The sequence below is a fragment of the Schistocerca americana genome, chromosome 8 (genome assembly GCF_021461395.2).
Source record: "Schistocerca americana isolate TAMUIC-IGC-003095 chromosome 8, iqSchAmer2.1, whole genome shotgun sequence".
NCBI lineage: Eukaryota > Metazoa > Arthropoda > Insecta > Orthoptera > Acrididae > Schistocerca > Schistocerca americana.
Genome location: NC_060126.1, coordinates 149662306 through 149686885, shown reverse-complemented (window position 1 = coordinate 149686885; position 24580 = coordinate 149662306). Strand labels below are relative to the sequence as shown.

At 42.8% G+C, this 24580-nt stretch overlaps 1 protein-coding gene across 1 annotated transcript in view; it reads left to right on the top strand.

Annotated features, from left to right (window-relative positions):
• LOC124545638 (mucin-19-like) overlaps window positions 1-24580 on the top strand; it is a 397435-nt gene that overhangs the window by 344079 nt on the left and 28776 nt on the right. The window contains exons 4-7 of the mRNA XM_047124583.1: window positions 6213-8805; window positions 17139-17255; window positions 18787-18882; window positions 22402-22588. Of these exons, the coding sequence (XP_046980539.1) occupies window positions 6213-8805; window positions 17139-17255; window positions 18787-18882; window positions 22402-22588 (2993 nt within the window). The remainder of the gene's footprint in view (window positions 1-6212; window positions 8806-17138; window positions 17256-18786; window positions 18883-22401; window positions 22589-24580) is intronic.

The following is a 24580-nucleotide window of genomic DNA, read 5'->3' as shown; positions in this document are numbered from 1 at the left end:
GGGTTTGGAGGGGGGGGGGGGGGAGGGGGGCAGTCACAGACTGGACCGTGACGGCGACCCTGTCTTCTGAGTTTGTGTACATACCGTCAAGCGGGAGATATGAAAGTGATCTGATTTCCGAACACGGGTTCCTTAACAAAACTTTATCCGCTAACTCCCCTCCACACCTTTACGCCTTTCGGTTTCATCGCTTTAGGAAGAACGAGTCGAGTTCTCCGTTCTAGGAAGTCCTGAATCCATCACAAATCCCATATGATAGTAAGCTTACGATTTGTTCCAAAATGACTAGGCAAAACTGTGAGATTCCGACCCACATACATCTTGATGATGGTGGCTAATGTGGTCTAACTTTAGATTGAAATATACCTGTTTGTCAGGACGATATAACTGTTGCTTATTATGAGGCTTATTACAGTAGACGGATTGGACATGGCGAATTTAGAATTGGCTCTCCTCTCTGCGGCCAAGTGTCGAACAAGTAGATCGTCACGCCTGCTGATGATTTCTAGAAAACGATAACGCACGAGTGCCTACTCGGCCTTCAGCGATGCGATAGTACGGCTCCCAGGTGTACGGGGTAACCGCTATACCGGTGCAGGAAGCGATGAGGCAGCGCCACTATTGGGCCCATTGTCTCTCGAACTCTTACGCACAGTTCGTGCAGATCTTAGCATTTACGGCATACTTCGAGTGTCTCTCCCGCAACTGCTTGACTGCAGACGTCGGACTGTTACGACTGACATCATTCCCTGGAATCATGGAGGTGCAGCGTGAATCAGAATCTGAAATTATATGGAGCCTGCAGAATATCGCGGCTGTCATGGTTCTTCATCTCAGTGTTTTCTTTCATCCGAAAAGATATGAGATATGAGATTGAGATTATCAATGACAATAAAGATATATGAGATTATCAATGACACTTTGGAAGGTGCTGTAAACGTTACAGATTGTGTATAACGCACTGTTTCTCAGCCTTAGACGTATGACACAAACATTTTTTGTTGCTTCCGCGTGAGATACCACACGTTGCTTCACTTCATACAGCCATCTATTTAATTTAATAAAATAATGTTATTGTTGTTACAACAGTATTTAACGCAAAATTAAGAGTGCCTCAGTGTAGCTTTATATCGCTGCCTCATTCAGCATTGTACTTGCGATGTTGCCACTAAATTCTGCAGTAAATTTTTACATAGAAGTCCCTTTCGCCAATAGCAACATCACAATCGATATGAAAATGTCGCTTACTTTTCTCTTGACAGTGTAATTTGAATGTTTATATTTTCATTAACATTTGTTTTCATGTAGCGACTTGTTTGATAACAGTAGGAAGAGAACAGAAATATTTTTCGTAACTTAATACTGTGTAACTTCACATTCTCGTATTAGTTCAAAATAACGAAGAAATTCACTAATCAGCATATATCTTTGCCAGAGATGCTGTTGTGTTGAATATTAATTTGACGTTTCTTGAAAGTTTTCTAAACTTCCATGTGTGCAGGCCCACGTTTTGCCAAGGTTGTTTCTAGTACAAAGTAGGAGTTTCGCTGGGAAGTTCGAGCACGCTGCTGAAGTTTCGCTGGGAAGCCCTTACACAACCTCCTTGTTATCTCAGTCTCTCCCCATGCGATTTCCATAAATTTGGAATCCTGAAGAAAGACATTCGCAGCCGTCTATTGTTCGGGATGAAAATATGCACCCTTAGGTTGTCATCGTTCCATAGGCAACGGTAAACATTTTTCGATGAAGGAATTAACCGTCTTGTCTCATAATGGCCTAATTACTTTTTCCATCTTTCTGGTTTTCATTCGACTGCCCCTTATTAGGTATAGTTTTCGCCTCCTCAGGTTTCTCAGCATTTTAGTGACGCTCTCCTGTGAGTGAAACAAACCGATGATACTCGTGTTGCCCTTCTTTGAATACGTTCCATATTGTGTGTTAGTTCTGTTCGTTATAGATTCCAGACAACTGAACAATATTCTACAAGGACACGCCCGAGCGTTCTGTAACCAGTTTCCTTTGTAGGCCGACTGTATTTTTTCGAGATTCTGCCAGAGAGTTCATGTCTTGTCACCAACCTTACCTACGACAGCCGGTGCTCATTCTCATTCACATTCCTAAAACTTGTGACATTTAGGTATTTGTAAGACGTGAGTGACTATATTATTTATGATAGATATTGTAGTCGTACAATAAATACTAAGTTTTCTAGTTTTTTCAAGTGCATTGTTTTACATTTCTGCAAATTTAAAGCAAGTTCCGATCATCGCACCGTACCGAAATGTTACCAAGATCTGACAGAGTATTTTGCAGTTTTTTTCAGGTAGCTCTTCATTATAGTAACAGCATCATTTCCAGAAAGTCTTAGCTTACTATTAATATTGTATGCCGAATCATTAATGTACAACATGAACAGCTAAGGTTCCAGAAATCTTCCCTGGGGTACGCCTGAACTCACTAATACGATTGCATCCCTCGATGACTCTCCTACCTACATTGAAACCGCCAATCCAGTTACAAATTTTATTTCACCCACCATATAACTCTACTTTCGATAGCAAGCGTAGGAGTGGCACAGTAAAATGCTTTTCGGATGTAAACATTGCATCCACCTGGCTGCGTTGATTCATTTCTTCCACGGCGTTATGTAAGAAAAGCACGAGCTGCGTTTCGTGTGACCTGTGTTTTCGGGAACCCTGCTGATTGGCATGGTGTAGATAATTTTGTTCGAGATACCTTATAATGTTTGAGATCAGAATATGTTCTAGGGTTCTACAGTGGTACTCGACGGTAATTTTGTGGGTCACCTCCGCTAACTTTCTTGTAGACGGGTGTAACTAGAGCTTTTTTCCGAACACTGTGACACAGTATTTTGTTCGAGGATTCTACGAAATATTGCGGTTAAATCGCAGCTGCGAATTCTGTATAGAATCTCACAGGGATTACTGCAGAACTTGGAACCTGGTTTAGATTCAGCGATCTCAGCTGCTTTTAACACCGCTAATTCTGCCGGAAAACTTGAATGGTCCCGTTGACAACCAGTTTCTACATTTGTGAAACAGTTGGTCAAAGTACACCTTGCAGTGCAACAAGTGCTGGTTCCAGAAAATGTAAGTGTTTATGCACAAGATGGACTGTGATGATGGACTTTTATTTGTTTATTTATTATGACATGATCGTTTGTTTTTTTTTGGGGGGGGGGGGGGGGGGGAACTTGTGAATTGTGCGGTGTGCATTAATCGAATTGATAGCACAGCTGAGTCGATTACCAGATTTAACGAAGAGTTTCCCGACAGAATTCTGTCATGGTCTACAGAGCTGAATCCTTATTGCTGTGAAGTATAAAAAGAAGAGATTAACCCTTCGAATACCTGTTGTAAATTTATTCCAAAATGCCCTCAGTTTGATTTGTCTTATTCTTTCTGAGCCGGTCGGAGTGGCCGAGCGGTACTACTGTCTGGAACCGCACGACCGTTACGGTCGCAGGTTCGAATCCTGCCTCGGGCATGGATATGTGTGATGTCCTTAGGTTAGTTAGATTTAAGTAGTTCTAGGGGACTGATGACCTCAGCAGTTAAGTCCCATAGTGCTCAGAACCACTTCAACTATTTTTATTCTTTCTGAGATATCAGATCCTTACGGAAGTCCCATGTGTATAGCTCTTACACGAAGAAAAAAATGTCCGCAGCTCTTGGTCTAGTGGCTAGCGTTTCTGCCTGTGGATCTCCGTTCGATTCGCGGCCGGTTTTTTTATAAGGGCGCCGATGACCGCGTAGTTGAGAGCCCCACAAACCAAACATCATCACATCATCACGAAGAGATAATAATGACGTGCTACTTAACAACACACCACACATTCTGCGTGACCTGCCGTTTCTGCAACTTCCTCGGCAGATAATGGAACACGCTACAGGCGGTTGTTGAGATCCGTCTACTGCTCGCCAGTGGAGCTTTTGGGAGGTAGCTGGATTGCCTTCTCGCATCGTCTGCCACATCTCTGCTCTCGTGACTTACGGTAAGTGCCGTGAAACTCTCTCAGACGCCGAGTCACGTAATAACGCTGAGCGTTTGCGAAAGCGGAGACAGAACTTCCTCCCGATGTGCTACAAACAGCAAACGCCTTCAAGTCCTGCAGACTCTTACTACGCTGCTGCTTTGCTAACTCGTCGGTTTACGATTTACATTCTCCGTTTAGTGGCACATTTACACCTACAAATCAATCTCGCCGAAAAAATCCATTGTAAAATCTCTAGGGATCGACGCACTTGTCAGATTTTTAAATACATTAGTTACTTTAGTTTATCAGGGGAAAATGAAAGTCGTTCCTTAGTGAAGTACTTAGGTAGGTTATTTCTAAAAGGTTCATCCGATTTCACATATCTTCTACATTAGTCAAGACAGAAACTTGGGGTGAATATACACTACTGGCCATCAAAATTGCTACACCACGAAGATGACGTGCTACAGACGCGAAATTTAACCGACGAGAAGAAGATGCTGTGGTATGAAAATGATTAGCTTTTCAGAGCATTCACACAAGGTTGGCGGCGGTGGCTACACCTACAACGTGCTGACACGAGGAAAGTTACCAACCGATTTCTCATACACAAACAGCAGTTGACCGGCGTTTCCTGGTGAAACGTTGTTGTGATGCCTCTTGTAAGGAGGAGAAATGCGTACCATCACGTTTCCGACTTTGATAAAGGTCGGATTGTAACCTATTGCGATTGCGGTTTATCGTATCGCGACACTGCTGCTCGCGTTGGTCGAGATCCGATGACTGTTAGAGTATGGAATCGGTGGGTTCAAGAGGGTAATACGGAACGCCGTGCTGGATCCCAACGGCCTCGTATCACTGGCAGTCCAGATGACAGCCATCTTATGCGCATGGCTGTAACGAATCGTGGAGCCACGTCTCGATCCCTGAGTCAACAGATGGGGACGTTTGCAAGACAACAACCATCTACACGAACAGTTCGACGACGTTTGCAGCAGCATGGACTATCAGCTCGGAGACCATGGCTGCGGTTACCCTTGACGCTGCATCATAGACAGGAGCGCCAGTGATGATGTACTCTACGACGAACCTGGGTGCACGAATGGCGAAACGTCATTTTTTTCGGATGAATCCAGGTTCTGTTTCCAGCGTCATGATGGTCGCATCCATGTTTGGCGACATCGCGGTGAACGCACATTGGAAGCGTGTATTCGTCATCGCATTGACGGCAATTTGAACAGTGGACGTTACATTTCAGATGTGTTACGACCCATGGCTCTACCCTTCATTCGATCCCTGCGAAACCCTACATTTCAGCTGGATAATGCACGACCGCATGTTGCAGGTCCTGTACGGTCCTTTCTGGATACAGAAAATGTTCGACTGCTGCCCTGGCCAGCGCATTCTCCAGATCTCTCACCAATTGTAAACTTCTGGTGAATGGTGGCCGAGCAACTGGCTCGTGCGCGGGATTAGCCGAGCGGTCTATGGCGCTGCAGTCATGGACTGTGCGGCTGGTCCCGGTGGAGGTTCGAGTCCTCCCTTGGGCATGGGTGTGTGTGTTTGTCCTTAGGATAATTTACGTTAAGTAGTGTGTACGCTTAGGGACTGATGACCTAAGCAGTTAAGTCCCACAAGATTTCACACACTTTTGAACATTTTGAACAACTGGCTTGTCACAATATGCCAGTCACTACTTTTGATGTGGTATCGTGTTGAAGCTGCATGGGCAGCTGTATCTTTACACGCCATTCAAGCTCTGTTTGACTCAATACCCAGGCGTAGCCATCCGATTTTACTAGGGCATGTTTCCCAGATGCATGTACATAGAATCGTGATGCGCTTTTTACAATTAAATTTAGATATAATTTTCCATTTACCTTTCGTAAATACTCACCGAGCCCTCGAAAGCACGCACGATAAACAACCAGACCAAAGCCAGGATCGTCCCTTTGTGTAGCGATTATTTACGTAGTTACTGCGTTCACAGTTTTAGGTGTATGACGTCAGAGTTCGCAACAGTTGTCTGAAGAGGAGACACTTATACAACATCCGTAAAAAAATGTTTTCACCGATACTAACAATGGCTAATCTGTCAACTTTGGTGTAGCCATTAAAAAATTTAGATAAGCACTGAATGAAATGCACTGCCAATAACATGGTAAATATGAAGTGAAACATAGGTGGTAAGCTGCTTTTCTGTTCCCTGTTGCAGCGCCCAGCGCAGGCCCAGCTTGGACGAATCGACGACGACGACCAGCTCTGGACCTGCCCAAGCGCAGAATGGGTCAGTCGAAGTCCCAAGCACGTCGCCAGTGGCCGCTACTGTCGACGCCAACAGAACGAGAGAGGCGCCGGTGTCTCCCTCGATACAGACAGACGTTCCCCCTCCAGCCACGTCGTCTCTGAAGACGCAGACACCCGCTGTAGTGACGTACAGACGCAGAAGTACCACCACTACAGTTCTGCCGTCGGTGAAGCCTCTCTCCAGCAGTGATTCGTCTTCCAGTGTCACGAATACATCATTTCCCGCCACCACCATTGCTTCGCCCTTCACTAACAGCACAACCAGCGACACTGCCAATTCCTTCATTGCCACTAATTCTAGTACTACTGGATCCACGACAGGCAACATGGCTACCACTATCCCAACCACCACAGTTACCAGCACAGCTATTACCACCTCTACAGCCACCTCTTCAACCACCTCTACCAAGACTACTCCTTCCACCATCACCACAACTCCAAATCCCTCGCGTTCCAACGAGCGTCCTAGCAGCCGGTGGACTATTATTGTAACCACACCGCCTGCTCCGCAAGAAACCTTTCCCCCTCCACCAAGATTTACTAGAAAGCCAACTGCCGTGAGCTACACTGCCAACTCTCCAAAACATACCACGGAAGGCACAACTGCAGAACTGAACACTACACCAGTCTACGAAAGCAGCCCAGTTTCACCGGTACTATCTCTCCAAACTTCATCCTCACCTGCATCCGAGTCATCTGACATTCCATCAGCACTCGTCTCGAGCCTACCATTTAGCACTTCCTCATTCAGAGTACGTTTTCCGTCGCCTCCATCTGTCTCTCCCGCAAGAGATCCTCTACCGCATAAACCTAGGAATTCCAGCATCTACAGCACAATTAATCGCAGGCCGTTCTTACGGAAACCGCCAGCGAAGCTGGTGACTGCAACTTCACCACCAACCCAAAGAAACTTGACCGAACCGCCGCAGTTTACGAATAGCGTGTACATGGACGCTCGACATTCTTTGCTGCCCAAGCCCAGCAACATTTCTTGGCTCCCGGTGTCTCAGGAACTTCCCGTGAAGAACTATACCAAAATTTCGCTACAAAGGCCGGCACACAAGTATCCTAGGCCAGATATTACGTTACGGAGAAGACCGACTCTGCGGGATAACGAACATATATCTGTGCTAGAGAATACCACCCCAGTAACTGATCTGGTGAAGGTACGTGAAAATGAGACAGGATCGTCTAGTCTTGGAGCCAACTTAGGTTCTGCAGCCAAAGAAAGCCCTGTAGATATTCCAGATGAGGGCATGATGTTGGGTCTGTCACCACCGCCACCCACAACTAAAATTCTGTCCACGGCTGTGGTGACCTCTGTTTCTGTACAGGGAGAGTGGAGGTCGCCAGTAACGACCACAATTCCACCAGCTTTGTTGCCTCTGCCTCTAGAGCTGACAGCGCAATCTGACTCCAGTTCAGAGAGCAGGAGTAGCTCTGCTCCAGCTCCAAGCAAGGCAGCGACATTGAATTCGTCTAGTGTGGTTAATGCAACTGCGCGAGGCAACGCAGACGTCACTACAGTAGTCAGTGTAAAGAACGAGCCTCCTGTAACAGCTGCCCTCGTCCCTCAAACTACTGTAAGTACGCAGAGCTCGGAAGTCTCTTCGACTTCATCGTTCCAACCCAGCTCGACGTCTGGATTCGATGAGTCTAAAGATATTCCCAATCATGAACAGCAGAAACAGAATGTCACCAGGGAGGCCTCCTCTATTTCTTCCCAGATCGAGTCTACCACTCAGCGTCCTGAATATAAACTGAAGATTGCCGATGATGCAACCACGATACCAGAAGTCTCCAGTGAACCTGTCACATTACCAGATCGAAATCTCAAAAATGTCACTGCTGCTCCCTCCTCGAAAACTCCAGACACGACAACAGAAGCGAGTAAACAGTCTTCGGAAGTTGGTGCGCTCACTACACCCAGTACACCAGCGCAGGAATTGGAAAAGGCGGCGCAACCAACCGAAGAGAGTGCAGTGACGACGACAGTAGGTGTAGAATCCACCTCTGCAGGCCACACATCAGGGATGGCAATATTCGAGCGACCTGATAAAGAGTACGACCTACCGATAGTCCACCTGTACAACGGAAGCTCGACAGTCTGGATGACTGAAGCGGCGGTACCAGGGAGGGATGATGAGCAGACGACGCAGAAGACAGTTGCTACTGAAGGTATCAGCAGCCCAACGCCAAAGACTGCTACTGCTGAGGACACTGGAAGCCCAACACCGAAGACAAACGCCACTGGAGGCGGTCAGTCGACCTCATCCAACTCGTCATACCAGCCGGGCGTTCAGTGGGGAGCAGGTGTGCAGCCAGGGTGCGGCAACGTCAGTCATTGCTACGAGGCGGCGGCGCCCACTCCTGATTCTGAAGACCCTGAGGACTCTTGGGGCATGCATGCTGGCATGTACGCACTTGGAGTGCTCTGCACCGTCCCGTTGGCCATCGCTGCCGCCTTCGGTGTTCGCTTCTTGGCGCGGAAGCGGAGAAAGGTTAGTCCGCTACTTATTTTCTGTTTTGTTGTTTCATCCTCCCCGCCCCATATCAGCAAGGACTAGACTTGTAGCGATACAAAGGTAACTCTCTTCGGCTAATCAGTTTAAAAATACGTAAAAGAAAGTACACTTTCGAGGTTCATATCAAAACTAATGCATCCTATGTTTTTGTGTTTACTTTGAGTATCGGGGCCACATTATTTTAGATTAATATTGATTTTTTAATGTTCCCGCTAATGTACTGTGGGTTTTACTGCCCTGCAAAAGGTAGCAGCATCTACATCTACATTTACATTTATGCTCCGCAAGCCACCGAACGGTGTGTGGCGGAGGGCACTTTACGTGCCACTGTCACTACCTCCCTTTCCTGTTCCAGTCGCGTATGGTTCGCGGGAAGAACGACTGCCGGAAAGCCTCCGTGTGCGCTCGAATCTCTCTAATTTTACATTCGTGATCTCCTCGGGTGGTATAAGTAGGGGGAAGCAATATACTCGATACCTCATCCGGAAACGCACCCTCTCGAAACACCGCAATGCAGAGCGCCTCTCTTGCAGAGTGTGCCACTTGAGTTTGCTAAACATCTCCGTAACGCTATCACGTTTACCAAATAAGCCTGTGACGACCCGCGCCGCTCATCTTTGGATCTTCTCTATCTCCTCCGTCAACCCGACCTGGTACGGATCCCACACTGATGAGCAATACTCAAGTATAGGTCGAACGAGTGTTTTGTAAGCCACCTCCTTTGTTGATGGACTACATTTTTTTAAGGACTCTCCCAATGAATCTCAACCTGGTATCCGCCTTACCAACAATTAATTTTATATGATCATTCCACTTCAAATCGTTCCGCACGCACAATCCCAGATATTTTACAGAAGTATCTGCTACCAGTGTTTGTTCCGCTATCATATAATCATACAATAAATGATCCTTCTTTCTATGTATTCGCAATATATGGATCGTTTCAAAATGTCGTTTGACACTGAGGTGCTTGTAAAACAGATGTATCATTGAATTCCTCGGTGGTGAACAAATTGCGCCAGTTGAAATGTAGTAGTTTGGGAGATTTAAGAAAGAAAGCAACTTTCACATGACGTGTCACAGCCATGTAACATATTTCGATGAATAGACCACATATAGAAAGAACTGCTGCAGCGTAGTACAGAAAGTAATTGAGAGGAGTACGCTGTGAGACGAACAGAAATGACACTTTTATTGGAAGACAGTAATTACACTGTAATGCCTGGACCATCAAATCGATATGTTTGACAGCGTTCCCGGTTGCTGCCATCATCTTACATAGCTTCGACTGTGTTTCGTTTCATGCTTTTTTCAATGTTTTTCGATCAACTCCACACATAGCCTGGTATCTTCCTAATGCAGTATTTATATCACCATCATAGTCATAAGAAATATTGCAACCTAAGTAGTTAAGATGTAGAAACTGTTCAAGATTGTGCAATTCAAAACAATATTTGCTCGGATTGGGTGTTTCCTCTGGAACGCCATGGTTGCTAATTTTGAAGTAGAAACTTTAAAATTACATTCTTTGCAAGTCTTATGTAATAAGTAAATAATTCTTTGAAATTATCTTCCGTGTTTTGCGTGATCACTGTGTCATTAGTGTGTGCTAGCACATTTGAAGTGATCCGTAGTAACTTAGTACCAGGTGGTGGTTGTCTGTGCAAAATATCGTCCATATAAATATTGTAATAATCGTGGATGATAATATCAAATGGTTCAAATGGCTCTGAGCACTATGGGACTTAACATCTGAGGTCATCAGTCCCTAGAACTTAGAACTACTTAAACCTAACTAACCTAAGGACATCACACACATCCATGCCCGAGGCAGGATTCGAACCTGCGACCGTAGTGGTCGCGCGGTTCCAGACTGTAGCGCCTAGAACCGCTCGGCCACCCTGGCCGGCGATGATAATATCTACACTTGTCGTACACCCTGGCTAATAACTATATTTTCCCCATTGTAATTAGATGAACTGAGCCTTAACCAGGTGCCATTATAAAAACACGTTATTGTGTGCCGAAGTTAGCTTTGCTTGGTTATTATATTCTATGGATCCTGTCTGCCTACATTATCGAAAGTCTTCCCTAAATCTATACACGCCATGTGGATGGGTAAATTCAATTCCTTTCTTTTCTTCGTTAGCTGCTTCATAGTAAATACATTTTCAATACAAGCTCACCCTTTTAGAAGACCATTCAGTTCTTCTTACAAGAGCGACTCTGCTGTTGTTGTTATTCGCTTACTTAACATACCAGGATGTAGTTTACAGGTTGAATTTAAGTAACGTGTATTTCTGTAGTCTGTGGGTTCATTGCTTTCTCCTTCCTTAAATACAAAAGAAACAGTTGCCGTAAACCACGTTTTGGGGACCCTCATTGTAAACCCATATGGTCAATAAAAACAGTTACATTCCATTGTGATAGGGTTGTACAGCAACCGGTTTTGAATTATTTCAGAATAAAAACAATCTTGAATGCAGAGTCTCGCGGCGATAACATTCAATAAAATGTTCTCGGGTTTCCAACCGCGTCAATTGGTTAAAACTACACAAGCTTTCGGCCAAGCACTTCTTTGCCATTGTCAAGTGTTATGACTGCCAGTGGGCTGTTGGTGCGTCCTTATATATGCTAGCTGCCGGCTGTGACGTCAATGGTGCCCGTGAAATTGCCATATATGGGCATGTTTTGAGTCGGCGTTCCATGTGCCCTCTTCAACGGCGCGATCGCTGGATCCCACGCAGCTCTGAGCTGTAAGCCACCGTCTCTATTCAGGGTGTTTGTGGTAATTTTTATTTTAATAGCTTCCTGTATTACACTGTCCCAGAAGCCGGTAGTGCGAGCCACGACAGAGGTATCGTCAAATTTTGTGTGGTGACCATTTTCTAACGCATGCTCAGCTAATGCAGATTTCTCTGCATAGCGTAGGCGATAATACCTCTCTTGTTCTTTCCTGCCTTGTTCCACAGTGCGCACTGTTTGTCCGATGTACTTCTGGCCACACTCGCAAGGTATTTCGTAAACTCCAGGTGTTCTGAGACCTCAGTAATTGACGGATTTTCGTTGGAGGCCTGAAGATCGATTTGATCTTGTGTCTTTTCAACAGGCAGCTTATCTTGCCCGACACAGAGCCACAGAATGGCAGCACAGCAAGTTTCTTTTCCTGCTCTTCGTCGCTGGTCTTATTCTGATATTTCCCAGAAATCACTTCTTTCACTTGATGGGCGCTGTAGCCGTTATTCCTGAAAACCTTGCGTAGGTGGCTCAGTTCGTGGGGCAGGTTGTCGTCGTCTGATATTACTCTTGCACGATGCACCAATGTTTGCAATACTGTGCGCTCCTGTGCTGGTTGATGATGGCTGGTAGCGTACAGGTACAGGTCTGTGTGGGTGGGTTTTCTGTAGACGCTGTTACCAAGGCACCCATTTCGTTTACGGTAGACAAGGACGTCGAGGAAGTTCAATGCATTATCTTTTTCCACCTCCATGGTGAACTGGATATTACTGTTGATGCCATTGAGGTGTTCCAAAAACTCGTCTAATTTCTCGCGTCCGTGTGGTTAAATGACGAACGTGTCGTCAACGTATCGAAAGAAACACTTAAGCTTCAATGGCGCAGTATCTATGGCAATATCCTCAAAATTCTCCATGAAGAGGTTTGCAACAGCTGGAGCCAACGGCCTACCCATTGCTACGCGTAGACAATCTGATACGCCGCAAAAGGGCAAAACGCGTTATTAACTTTGCAAGCTAGACTGTTTTTATTTGGAAATAAATGTCTTCAATAGATTCAGGAGGCGAAGTTTTGAGTAAAAGACCTCCGTTCGTTATATTTACGCCCTCTGGCCTAGGTGATTTTTTAAAATTTATTTTTCTTATTACTGTCGCTAACCCCCTAAAGTGAACTACTCAGTCTTTTTTACTACGTCTCCACGCCTTTCTTCAGGATTAGTTGAAATAATTTCCTCGGGATTAAATAAAATGCTTTTATAATGTGCAGTCCATTCTTTCTGTGCCTCCTATTCGTGTGTGGTCCCTTTCTGCATTTTTTGATGATTTGTAGACAAATTGTTGACCCGTGTACACATGGTGTTGGAATATCTATCTCAGGAGTAAACCAAATGCTTTTACAATGTTCCACCCATTCTTCCTGTGTTGTCAAGTTTTTTCGTGCCTTGTCTCTTTCTGGTTGATTGAAATACTTTAATAAGTTACAGGCAAATGTCCCCTGTATACATCGTTTTCCGCATCACTAAGGAGTTTTTCTCAACTCTCTGTATGTGCTCTTCTTGTCAGAGATTTTGCAATATTTCTAGCGGCTATATTATGCTGTCTAGCTTCATCTGTTTTTAACTGTAGGTACGTGTCATACGCTACTTGCTTATCCCTGAGTACTTTTTCTGTTTGCAATAAAGCAGTTTCTGAAAGCGGAATTCAGTGTCTTCGTTGAGCGTCTGCGGGGAGACGAAATTAGAGAGCGAAATTTTCCGCGCCTCACGGCACGTGACTGATGCACTCCCTAGTCGCTGTGTTTACTTCCGCGTTCATAGCGGCTGCTGCATCCACAGCCAACTTGTGCGCATCACGTTACGGGCGCGGCCTTGGGTGCGCCTAGTGGCAGGCAATCCGCACAACATGCCGAGACCGCTGTGTTATGAATGCATAACGACGAAGAACTAGTCGCCGCCTTTGTGCAGGTTTATCAGCAGCAGTAGCAGCGGTGTCAGACAGCCGATTGGCGGCGACCACGAAATTCCTGCGAAGTGCAAAGATAGAGCAGTCCACACCAACCATCTCGCGAACAGTGTGAGAGTGGAACAGGAAATTAAGCACTAATCAACTGCTGAACCAGCAGGCAGGCGTGTTGTAGCCAGAGACTACAGATGTGGGCAGTGCATCGTCCTGGAATTCGTTTCGGGAAGAGCTATGTCCCGAGATAATTGGAATTACACTACTGGCCATTAAAATTGCCACACCAAGAAGAAATGCAGATGATAAACGGGTATTTATTGGACTATAACTGACAAGTGATTACATTTTCACGCAATTTGGGTGCATAGATCCTGAGAAATCAGTACCCAGAACAACCACCTCTGGCCGTAATAACGGCCTTGATACGCCTGGGCATTGAGTCAAACAAAGCTTGGATAGCGTGTAGAGGTACAGCTGCCCATGCAGCTTCAACACGATACCACAGTTCATCAAGAGCAGTGACTGGCGTATTGTGACGAGCCAGTTGCTCGGCCACCATTGACCAGACGTTCTGGTGAGAGATCTGGAGAATGTGCTGGCCAGGGCAGCAGTCGAACATTTTCTGTATCCAGAAAGGCCCGTACAGGACGTGCAACATGCGGTCGTTCATTATCCTGCTGAAATGTAGCGTTTCGTAGGGATCGAATGAAGGGTAGAGCCACGGGTCGTAACACATCTGAAATGTAACGTCCACTGTTCAAAGTGCCGTCAATGCGAACAAGACGTGACCGAGACGTTTAACCAATGGCAACCCATACCATCACGCCGGGCGATACGCCAGTATGGCGATGACGAATACACGCTTCCAATGTGCGTTCACCGCGATGTCGCCAAACAGGATGCGACCATCATCATGCTGTAAACAGAACCTGGATTCATCCGAAAAAATGACGTCATCTTCGTGGTGTAGCAATTTTAATGGCCAGTAGTGTACCGGGAATCCCTAGAGGGAAGACGACACTCTTTTCCAGAGGCACTACTGTGGAAATTTAGAGAAGCGTCTTTTGAGGCCGACTGCAGATCGATTCTACTGCCGCCAACGCACATTTCGCGTAAAGACCACGAAGGTTAGTTTCGAGAAATTAGGGCTCGTACGGAGGTTTATATACAGTCCTTTTTTCCCCGTTCTGTTTGCGAATGGAACTGGAAAGGAAATGACCGGTAGTGGTACGTAGTAACCTCCGCCATGCACCTTGCGAGGGTTTGCGGAGTATGACTGTAGATCTTGATTCACATAATCCAGTGACAGTACAGTTCTTATGTTACGGACTTTGAAAGTATTCACGTGTTCCCTGAGCACGGTACTTGACTATATAGTTTGTACGTGTCGCAGTGAAAAAGACATAGAGATGGCAGATCGCCGCAACTGAATGTACTGATTCCTGTAGTTGTTCCCTGCGTGAAGTTACATACCGAGGGCTACGGTGAATAAACTGCGGAAGTAAATCCTGTAGTTTGAGTCAGAATGGTAGTCGAGCTTTGGCTTGTTCTGAGCACCGACGTCACGCATTCTCCAACAGCCAATCAGCGTTCAGTAGTGTTCTGACGACTGAGCGCGCTACTGTGAGTGTTGTTGTCAGTGATCTCTATACTAAGATCACTGGTTATTGTTCATTGCGGGCATTAAACGTGATCGTAGCGAGATATTCAGTGAATTTTTATTAAATATCTTGCGAGTAATCGCTGATGGCGTTGGTAAGTGACAAATTCTACAGACCGCTGTTGCAGAAGCAGCGAAAATAACACCCCACATTTAAAAGAACGCAAAATCCCCAAGACTGGCAAAGTTTTAATGAAATTCGAAATATAGCGCGTACTTCAATGCGAGATGCGTTTAATAATTTCCATAACGAAACTCTGTCTCGAAATCTGGCAGAAAACCCGAAGAGATTCTGGTCATACATAAAGCACACCAGTGGCAAGACGCAATCAATACCTTCACTGCGCGATATTAACGGTGAAGTCACCGATGACAGTGCCACTAAAGCAGAGTTATTAAACACGGTTTTCCGAAACTCCTTCACCAAAGAAGACGAAGTAAGTATTCCTGAATTCCAATCAAGAACAACTGCCAAGATGAGAAACTTAGAGGTAGATATCCTCTGTGTCGCAAAACAGCTTAAATCACTTAATAAAGGCAAGGCTTCTGGTCCAGACTGTATACCAGTCAGGTTCCTCTCAGTGTATGCTGATGCAATAGCTCCATATTTAGCAATTATATACAACCGCTCACTCACAGAAAGATGCGTACCGGTATCTAAAGACTGGAAAACTGCTCTAGTCACACCAATACCCAAAAAGGGAAGTAGAAGTAATCCGTTGAATTACAGGCCCGTATCACTAAAGTCGATTTGCAGTAGGGTTCTGGAAAATATACTGTATTCTAACATTATGAAGTACCTCGAAGAAAACGATTTATTGACCCATAGTCAGCACGGATTCAGAAAATATCGTTCTTGCGAAACACAACTAGCTCTTTATACTCACGAAGCAATGAGTGCTATCCACAGGGGATGTCAAATTGATTCCATATTTTTAGATTTCCGGAAGGCTTTCGATACCTTTCCTGACAAGCGTCTTCTAACCAGACTGCGTGCCTGTGGAATATCGCGTCAGTTGTGCGAATGGATTTCTGATTTCCTGTCACAGTTCTTAGTAATAGACGGAAAGTCATCGAGTACAACAGAAGTAATATTCGGCATTCCCCAAGGCAGTGTTATGGTCTTCTATTGTTCCTGATCTATATTAACGACATAGGGGACAATCTTAGTAGCTGTCTTAGATTGTTTGCAGATGATGCTGTCATTTACCGTCTTGTAAAGTCATTAAATGACCAAAAAGAATTGCAAAAGATTTAGATAAGGTATATGTAAATCCAAACATCTAAACAGGTTTCAGGATATTTGTGGCAATGCCAGTTACAGCAGCATCTTCTAAACGGTTTCCACGCAACTATCGCCTACACAGGTCACTAATTGTCAACAATGGAGTTATTTTTGATACAGAATGGTATGGTAGGCTCTGAACGAGCAACAAGCGTGTGCTGAAGTAAATATGCCGTTATGGGTTAAGAGACGTTTATGCAAACATTTAAACAGCTTTGCGGATATCAACCACAATATCAGTGACTGCATAATCTTGCGAATCAGTTTCAGCAAATTAAAAACGATAAAAAAACTACTTAAGTTCGAGTGAGGGTGAAATTAGATTGTTAAATTTAGCTAGCTTTTCGATAGAATGCGACACAGTTGCCAAACGTGACTTCAGTGACATATCAGTGAGACAAAGCAAGGAGATTCAAAGTAAAATTTAGGCGAAGATGAGGAGGAAAACTCATTGACAGTAGTTATTCGTAAACTTTGTTATGTTTTAATCCATAAACTGATAAAAAGTGCTATTTACTCTGAATTTGAGTCGCTGATTTATGCTTCAAACCGCATATATACATTATTGGAAAGTTAATTATTAAAGAGATAATTAAAGAGCTACAAGCAGAGTGTGTACGGGAGAGAAATATTATATGTGAAAATATTCCTGTTTGTGTGTCTGTTACAGTTCCTGGACGAATCCGACACGTGTTCCGAAGTGAGCTGCCCGCCGCGCGGACTCATCAGCAGGGCAGACACCGACATCGACGCAGATTCCAAGGCAACAAGACTGCAGACGCACCTGGTCAGTACTGCGGCATCACTGCCATTGCGGTGACCGCGGTGTGTGTAGAGACGAGGATCAATGATCCTTAATTACTGCCGTTACCATTCCAGTAGCCTTACATGCTTAAACGCGAGGTCCGAGAAAGTTTCTTCCACACAAGCGCCTTATCATTTTCCCACCTCCACCCCGGTCCCTTCACCACCGCCACGTGTCCCCCCCCCCCCCCCGTGTCGGTTTTCACTACTAATTGTGCTACACGCTATACACAAACCTAGCACTTGGGCGCTGCACTCAGCGTGGCCGTTACTAATTGTGACATATCCTACATAGAAATCTTAACGATTGTGCCATCACTAGCAAATCCTCCCAGCCGTTACTAATTGTGAAATGTCCTATATAGAAATCTTAACGGTTGTATCTTCTCTGGCGGTTCTTTTAGCTTGGCGCCCCAGTCAGCGGTTTCTGTCTTTTGTGCCTTAAACCGGCCTGGAAGTGCAATATGAGCGGAAGATAAAGAGATTTTAAGAAGAAAGATGTAAGCAAACTCATATTCTGCGGTGAATCACGATATAGTTGAGAGACTTCACGATAAATGTTCTGGATAGGCCACATACTAATCAAAAACCCACTACGTGTTTCTTCGGCCTAACCTGTCAGTTTGATGAGGCAGGATGCGCTTTCGGTTTACGGAAAAAAAAGGAAATAAATCTACAGGCACGGATGTGGTGGGGAGGATGAGCACTGCCCCCTACCACCCCTCGCTGGGTACGTCCTTGATGGAACAAAACTTTTCTAAAAAGTACCACTTCTGTTTTCTACACCATTCCGGGGTGAAGGTGGCTTTTTACTGTGTTAACAATAAAAAACAAACGTGAGGAAATGGACGAACTTGAAGCATGACTTACGAGCTGTAGTGCCCAACGACAAATCAAATATAATTAAAATTAATAACTATTCGTTCAGTTATAGTGCTGCATCATGAAACTTAGTGAAGTGACTGCATACTAATGCTAAGACAACATAGTGTCTTCACTACCAAAGCAATGACATATTTTGTCCTGAATAGCTTTGACCCAGTTGTTATTACTTGTTGCAAAGTCCTTACAATTAACACAATTGCTATGACAGGCTTTTTGCAGAATTTTTGTAGGCTCATGTTGACTGCTTCAAAACATTTCAAAGCAAATGGACAAAAGCTGCTCACTTCTTATTTAATATTTCATTATTAGCTAATCCATTCCTTGCATCATAGATTGTGGGCTTGGGCTGGAAAACCATGTTTTATTGTCAGGCATAATGTCACATGAGAATGTAGTTAACCAATGCCTGTATTGTTAAACGAGATACTTTTGTCTTACAGCCATTCATTGTTAACAAAGTTCAGTTTTATGTGAGTGTGCTTTCCAAATTTGTCCTTTCATATTCAGCAAAGAGGTGATAGCCTAACAGAATGCCATGAAACCATAATCATTATCTATTTTATGTGCTTCACCATGAGACTGATCTACTAACTGATGTGTGTGTCACATCTTGTGTATGTCTGTTGCAGGGCTGGGAGCAGGAGACCCTGCCTGTAACCTGCTGGGAAGTGCCCCGTTCCAAACTGCGGCTGCAGACGGTGCTGGGCCAAGGGAACTTTGGACAGGTTGGCTTACTCATTTTGTAGTAGGTAGAAATCTGTTTCATAGCTTAGGCATCATCACTGTAAGCTTACCCTCCCACACATCACTATTAAAATTCTATGTCTTTGCACAAATTTTAAAAGCTTTGAGAGGTGTAAGATATACAAAAGAAACTTTTTACTTATCTTCATTACCTCGTTGTTGTTGACTCCAAGTCATCTTGTGTCTATGGTACATTCTTGAGGCTGTAATTATGATTTAACGGGTTCCTGAAGATGAAATAACTAATGAAGATTTGCGTGTAGTTATAAATATCTTTTTATTTTATTCCATTCTTCTATACCACACTGACTTCACAATCTCCATTTTTACCACACCACAAATTACAATATTAAAGACACAATCAGAAACACGTCTGACTCCAACTAAGTCATGCCCACCACAACTACTAGCTTTCTGTGGTACTAACAATATTCCAAAGAGTTTACATCCTTTCATGCCAAAAGGAGAATCTTCAAGTTATATCATTATTTTGTAAATGAATCCAGAAATAAATTTAATAATTAGTGTTAGATTGTGCAATTAATAATACAAATTGTAAGTGTGCCAGAAATTTTTAATTTCAATTATTTTTAAAAGAAGAGTAATTTTGGCTGTACATATAGAGTGCTAACAAATTAATTTCTTTTTATACATTTTTACCCAAAACATAGCACATCATATAAAAAATCATATGAAATTCATTCAGTTAGACAGCTGAGAATGTTCACCTATACAAGAATCGATAGTATAAATGGTATCAGTTGTTTCTATATAAAAAAAGGTAATGTTAGAGGAGGGTGACCCATTATAACACCATCTGCTGTACAATGGTAGTTCTTGTCATTGAAATGTTCTTGATACAAGGGATGCATCGGTAATAATTTTACAAACATTGGAAACAGATTTCTTGCACCAAGGCAGGAAAAAAAATTCCTTGATAATGTATGACTGAAAGTCCTTCATCTTTGGTTTAGTAGAGAAAAAGGTATACAACATTCCCTATCATTTCAGTTTGTGTGTATACTTGTCAAATAATTTATTGTCCCAACCTCTACAACACCCCTGACATTGGGAATTACCAGGATCAGGGACATGACATAGAAGGACTAAACCCCTTTAACTAACATTATTTGTCCTTTTGATGACAAACATTTATTTTTAAGCAACAACAGGTCCCCTTTAAGAAAAACAGGAAGGAAAATTCCAAGTTAATTTGCGATGTTGAATTTACACACTTTAAAGTGTTCAAAATGGTGAATACCTGACTGGGTTGTCCCATAAAGGTTTTTATCTACCCAAAAAAGATGGTTATCGATATTTACTGTTCTGTATTTTCCTAATTTGTCTCATATGTAAATGAGGCCAAAGATACAAACAATGGGTTGTCAGTTTGTGTAACAATCTGTAGGCAAAAGTTCTCACATGATTGGTGACCAGCAAGCAAAAGATGCTGCACACATTGATAACATTATGGGTACATGAACTGTTGATGAAGTACCCTCCATGCAGTACTGTTGGATATGTCATGAAAGAATATTCTGAGCCTGCAGAATATTCTTCATGAATAGAAACAGGTTGGACATTGGACATTGTAGACAGAGTGACCGCAAATGAACACTGATGTTATCTGGAAGTAAGTCTCCGTAATAACACATTGTTACTGGGGCAAAATAAGTGCATCAGCCAGTTGATTTATATCTATCTAACAAAAAGAATTTTAACAAAATAATTTAATTTGATGGATAAAAAATCTACTCACCAAGTGGGGGCAGAACACATACACAAAAGGAGGTTATAAGTAGGCAAGCTTGCTGAGCCAGTGGCTCCTTCCTCAGAAAGATGGTTTCAATGGGAAGGAAGAGGGATGAGGGAAATGTACTGGAATGGTCTAGGGAAAGGGGTAGATTTCAGGAAAGTCACACAGAACCATGGGTCAGGGGAGACTTACCACAGGGGATGAGAAGTCTTTCTCAGAAATAAAAGCATTTGATTTATAGTCAGATATTCGCTTTTGTTCTAATAGTGTATGACACTTCCACAAGGCTTGCTAACAATTATGAACTGCTGTGATGTGGAAAGCACAAGTCTTATACTAAAAGGAACAATAGTTTCTAATTATTCCTGCCGTAACAGTTCACACAAAATGGCCAGACTATGTATAAACTGTCCCTAATTTTGCCACATTATCAGCATGTCACAGGAATCATTCATAACTATCTAATACAAAGGAATATTCCTTCAGAGCAACTTACAGTAGGACCATCATGTAAACCTAATTTTTACCCAGTCTTCCACTTTTAAGCTCTCAGTTTTTCAAATCTCATCTGGTGCAGTCTCCAACAGTCAGTCATTCCTTGTCATCCCAACTGGTTAGTCTCCCCGACCTGGGGTTTGGGTAACTTTTCCAAACTCTACCTCTTTTCCTAAACCTCACCAGTCCTTTTCCTTCACCCCTCCTCCTTCCCCTTCAACTCTTCCGCCAGAAGAAAGAGCCACTTGCACCAAAAGCTGCTAAATTGTAACACCTTTTATATATATATATATATATATATATATATATATATATATATATATATATGTGTGTGTGTGTGTGTGTGTGTGTGTGTGTGTTCCCCCCATGTGATGAGTACATGAGTACATTTTTTATCTATCCAATTACTTATTTTTTCAAAAATTAATTATTTTTGTTGATGTAAACCAAATTTCTGGGTGGATAACTGGAGACTTGTTAAAATAATTCTAAGAAACGTAATTCAACTGTGAAGAAAGTTACTTACAGAATTATTATCCATCTGATGTGTAGACTCCTTTCCAGTTTACAATAACTGAATGTTGAGATTCCTGTGGTTCATCATAGGTTTGTTTTACAGCAGAAAAGTTGATAGAAATGTTCAGTGAATTCCTACAGATGACAAGGCTTACTCTTAAAATTCTGGCAGCAAATGTTTCAGTGTGAGTCACTGCATTATATTCTCTTACATCCATTTATTTCATCGTGCTGGTAAAATTTCACTGTAAGCATTTGAAAATGGTACAATAGGGGCTAAAACCATATTTGAACCATTAATCTCATGAAATGACAGTGGTTTGTGATGTACATATTTAGATGTTGAAATCAACAAAATACATGTTTGTCTTTAGAGATATATGTTGGAAAGAAAGAAGTCCACTGCTTAACCTTCTTTGTTCAACTGCTATACATAAATATGTTTAGATCATAAAATTTTTTCTTTGCCTGAAGATGGCCTGTTGTCATGTATGGAGTGTTTTATAGTTCTTGTTTTGTCACTAAGTGTGCATGATCAATATCTTAACCAGTAGGTGAATGAATGTTATAGTTGGCTGATGACCCACATTGTCCTTATTTTTAACAATAACTTCCCTCAATGAAATAATCCATTCACTTATAAAATGTTTTATTGTGTGGAGCAGAGTTGGTAAAATATTTTTGTATTTCCTGTTATTTATTCACTTTGTAGTAATGCTGATCACTTTAACAGGTGCTGAAAGCAGAAATAGATGACATATGTGGTGGCATTGGCTCCACTAGACTTGTAGCTGTTAAGACTGTGAAGGAGGATGCAAGTCAGAGAGATAAAGATGATCTCCTGCGTGAGATGGAGATCATGAAAACACTAGGAGCCCATCCAAATGTAGTCACACTATTGGGATGTTGTACTGAACAAGGTAAGACAACTTTAAAAATACACACACACACACACACAGGGTGTGATTCCTAACAGTAGTCAAGCACATAATTCTTATCACATTTTTCATATGACATCCAGTGTCAGTTTATTTTCCATTACAAACAACATGATTTTTAGAGCGAAATTTTACATGCACACTTGATAGAGTGGTTCCAAATTAGTCTGGTGTGATATTTGTGTTATTGACATATATTAACAGGGACAATAAAACATGAAGAGTAAACTGTACTCCAGCAGCAATTGAGCTATGCTGCTACTGCATGGTGATATCAGTCAGCACGAGCTGCTGTGGTGTTGTTGCTGCTAGAGTACTGGCTATTCTTTGTGTTTTATTGTCCCTGTTAACATATGTCAATAACACAAATATCACACCACAATAATTTGGAACCGCTCTATCTAGTGCGCATGTAAAATTTTGTTTGCAATGAGCAACTAACCATTGATTTCTGTCAGCAATGAGAGTCACATGATGGTGAGCAGTATTTGTTTGGGATGACACCAGCAACACATAGAAAAAGTGATATTGCATATATCTGCCAAAACACCAGAGAAAAACATGAAAAAGTGCCTGACGGCTCTGGGGAGAGAGACCCTGTTACAATTTCTTCAAATCTGGATGTGTGTGTGCATTCCTGTAACTTTTCCAAAGATATTACTTCCTTCAATTGTCGTTGCCAGTATTTCAGGTTTCACTAGTGAACTACTCTCTGTTTATGACCAGTAAAATGTATCTCTTGATTAGAGAACCTACACAGTTATGCCTTAACATACCAAAATAAGAACATTTAGAAAGTATTAACAGAAGAAACATTCTCATAAATTATGCCCCATTCAAAAGTTACTACAAACAGCTGTCTTACTATATCTGTTTGAAGTTATTGTGAATGCTATATTTGTTTTATACTATGATTAAAAGCTTCCTGGAGCAGCAGTATACCTAGATTTATTGTGAGGCTAGCCAGAATGACTCATTCACTCTGAGGTAGTGTGTGCTGTTGTGAGGCTGTATGCTGGACCAGAACTTGAACCTGTAACTTTGCCTTTTGTGGGCAATGCTCGTGCCAGCTGTGGAAGAGAGAGCATGGTCATGACAATTTTTACCACATAATTTTGCATAGTTTGCAGATCATGCAGTTCTAGAAAATTACAAGCTACAACAGACATTTTCTAAGTGATATACAGGTTGGTATTACTGTGGATTCTTTAATGCTATGTCAGCTGTAGTTAGGAGCCCTAGGAAGAAGCACGTGTTTTTGTTTTTGGCTGTGTACTCTAATGTTAAACTGGCAAGGGGTAGAAATGGACCCTGCAGTGGTTGAAGACCAGAGGTTGTACATCAAGATCGATACTTTATGTGGCAAAAACCTGACAGAAATTCATAGTGCATTAAGTGAAGTTCATATTGAGTTTACAGTGGACTGTAGTGTAATTTCAAGTTGGGTTAATAGTCTTTGTGGTGGTTGTATGAGCACTGACGATAATCTACGACCCAGAAGGCCAAACATGTCATCAGATGAATAAAGTGTGAAACTTGTGGCAGATGATCTTGAAGAGGATTGTTGAGCGACTTGTGAGGAACTCTCTGAACCCATGAGAATTGCCCAACACCATTATTTTGTATTCTGACAAATAATTTGAAGAAGAGAAAAATTTCTGCAAGAAGGTCCCACACTATTTGACTCCTGAAGAGAAGCAGAAATGCCTGGACATTGCAACCTTGCTCGAACAATGGTTCGACAATATAGATCAAGGACTCTTGTGTTAAATTGTCGCTACTGATGAAACGTGAATTACAGACTTTGGACAAGAGTTGAAGTCTCAGTCCAATGAGTGCAGAGCTTCATATTCTCCACATCCAAAAAGATTTCAATGCGCTCAATCAAACCTCAAGCAAATGATGATTTTTGATTATTATAAATGAAATGTCGTGTGGCTAGGGCCTCCCGTCGGGTAGACCGTTCGCCTGGTG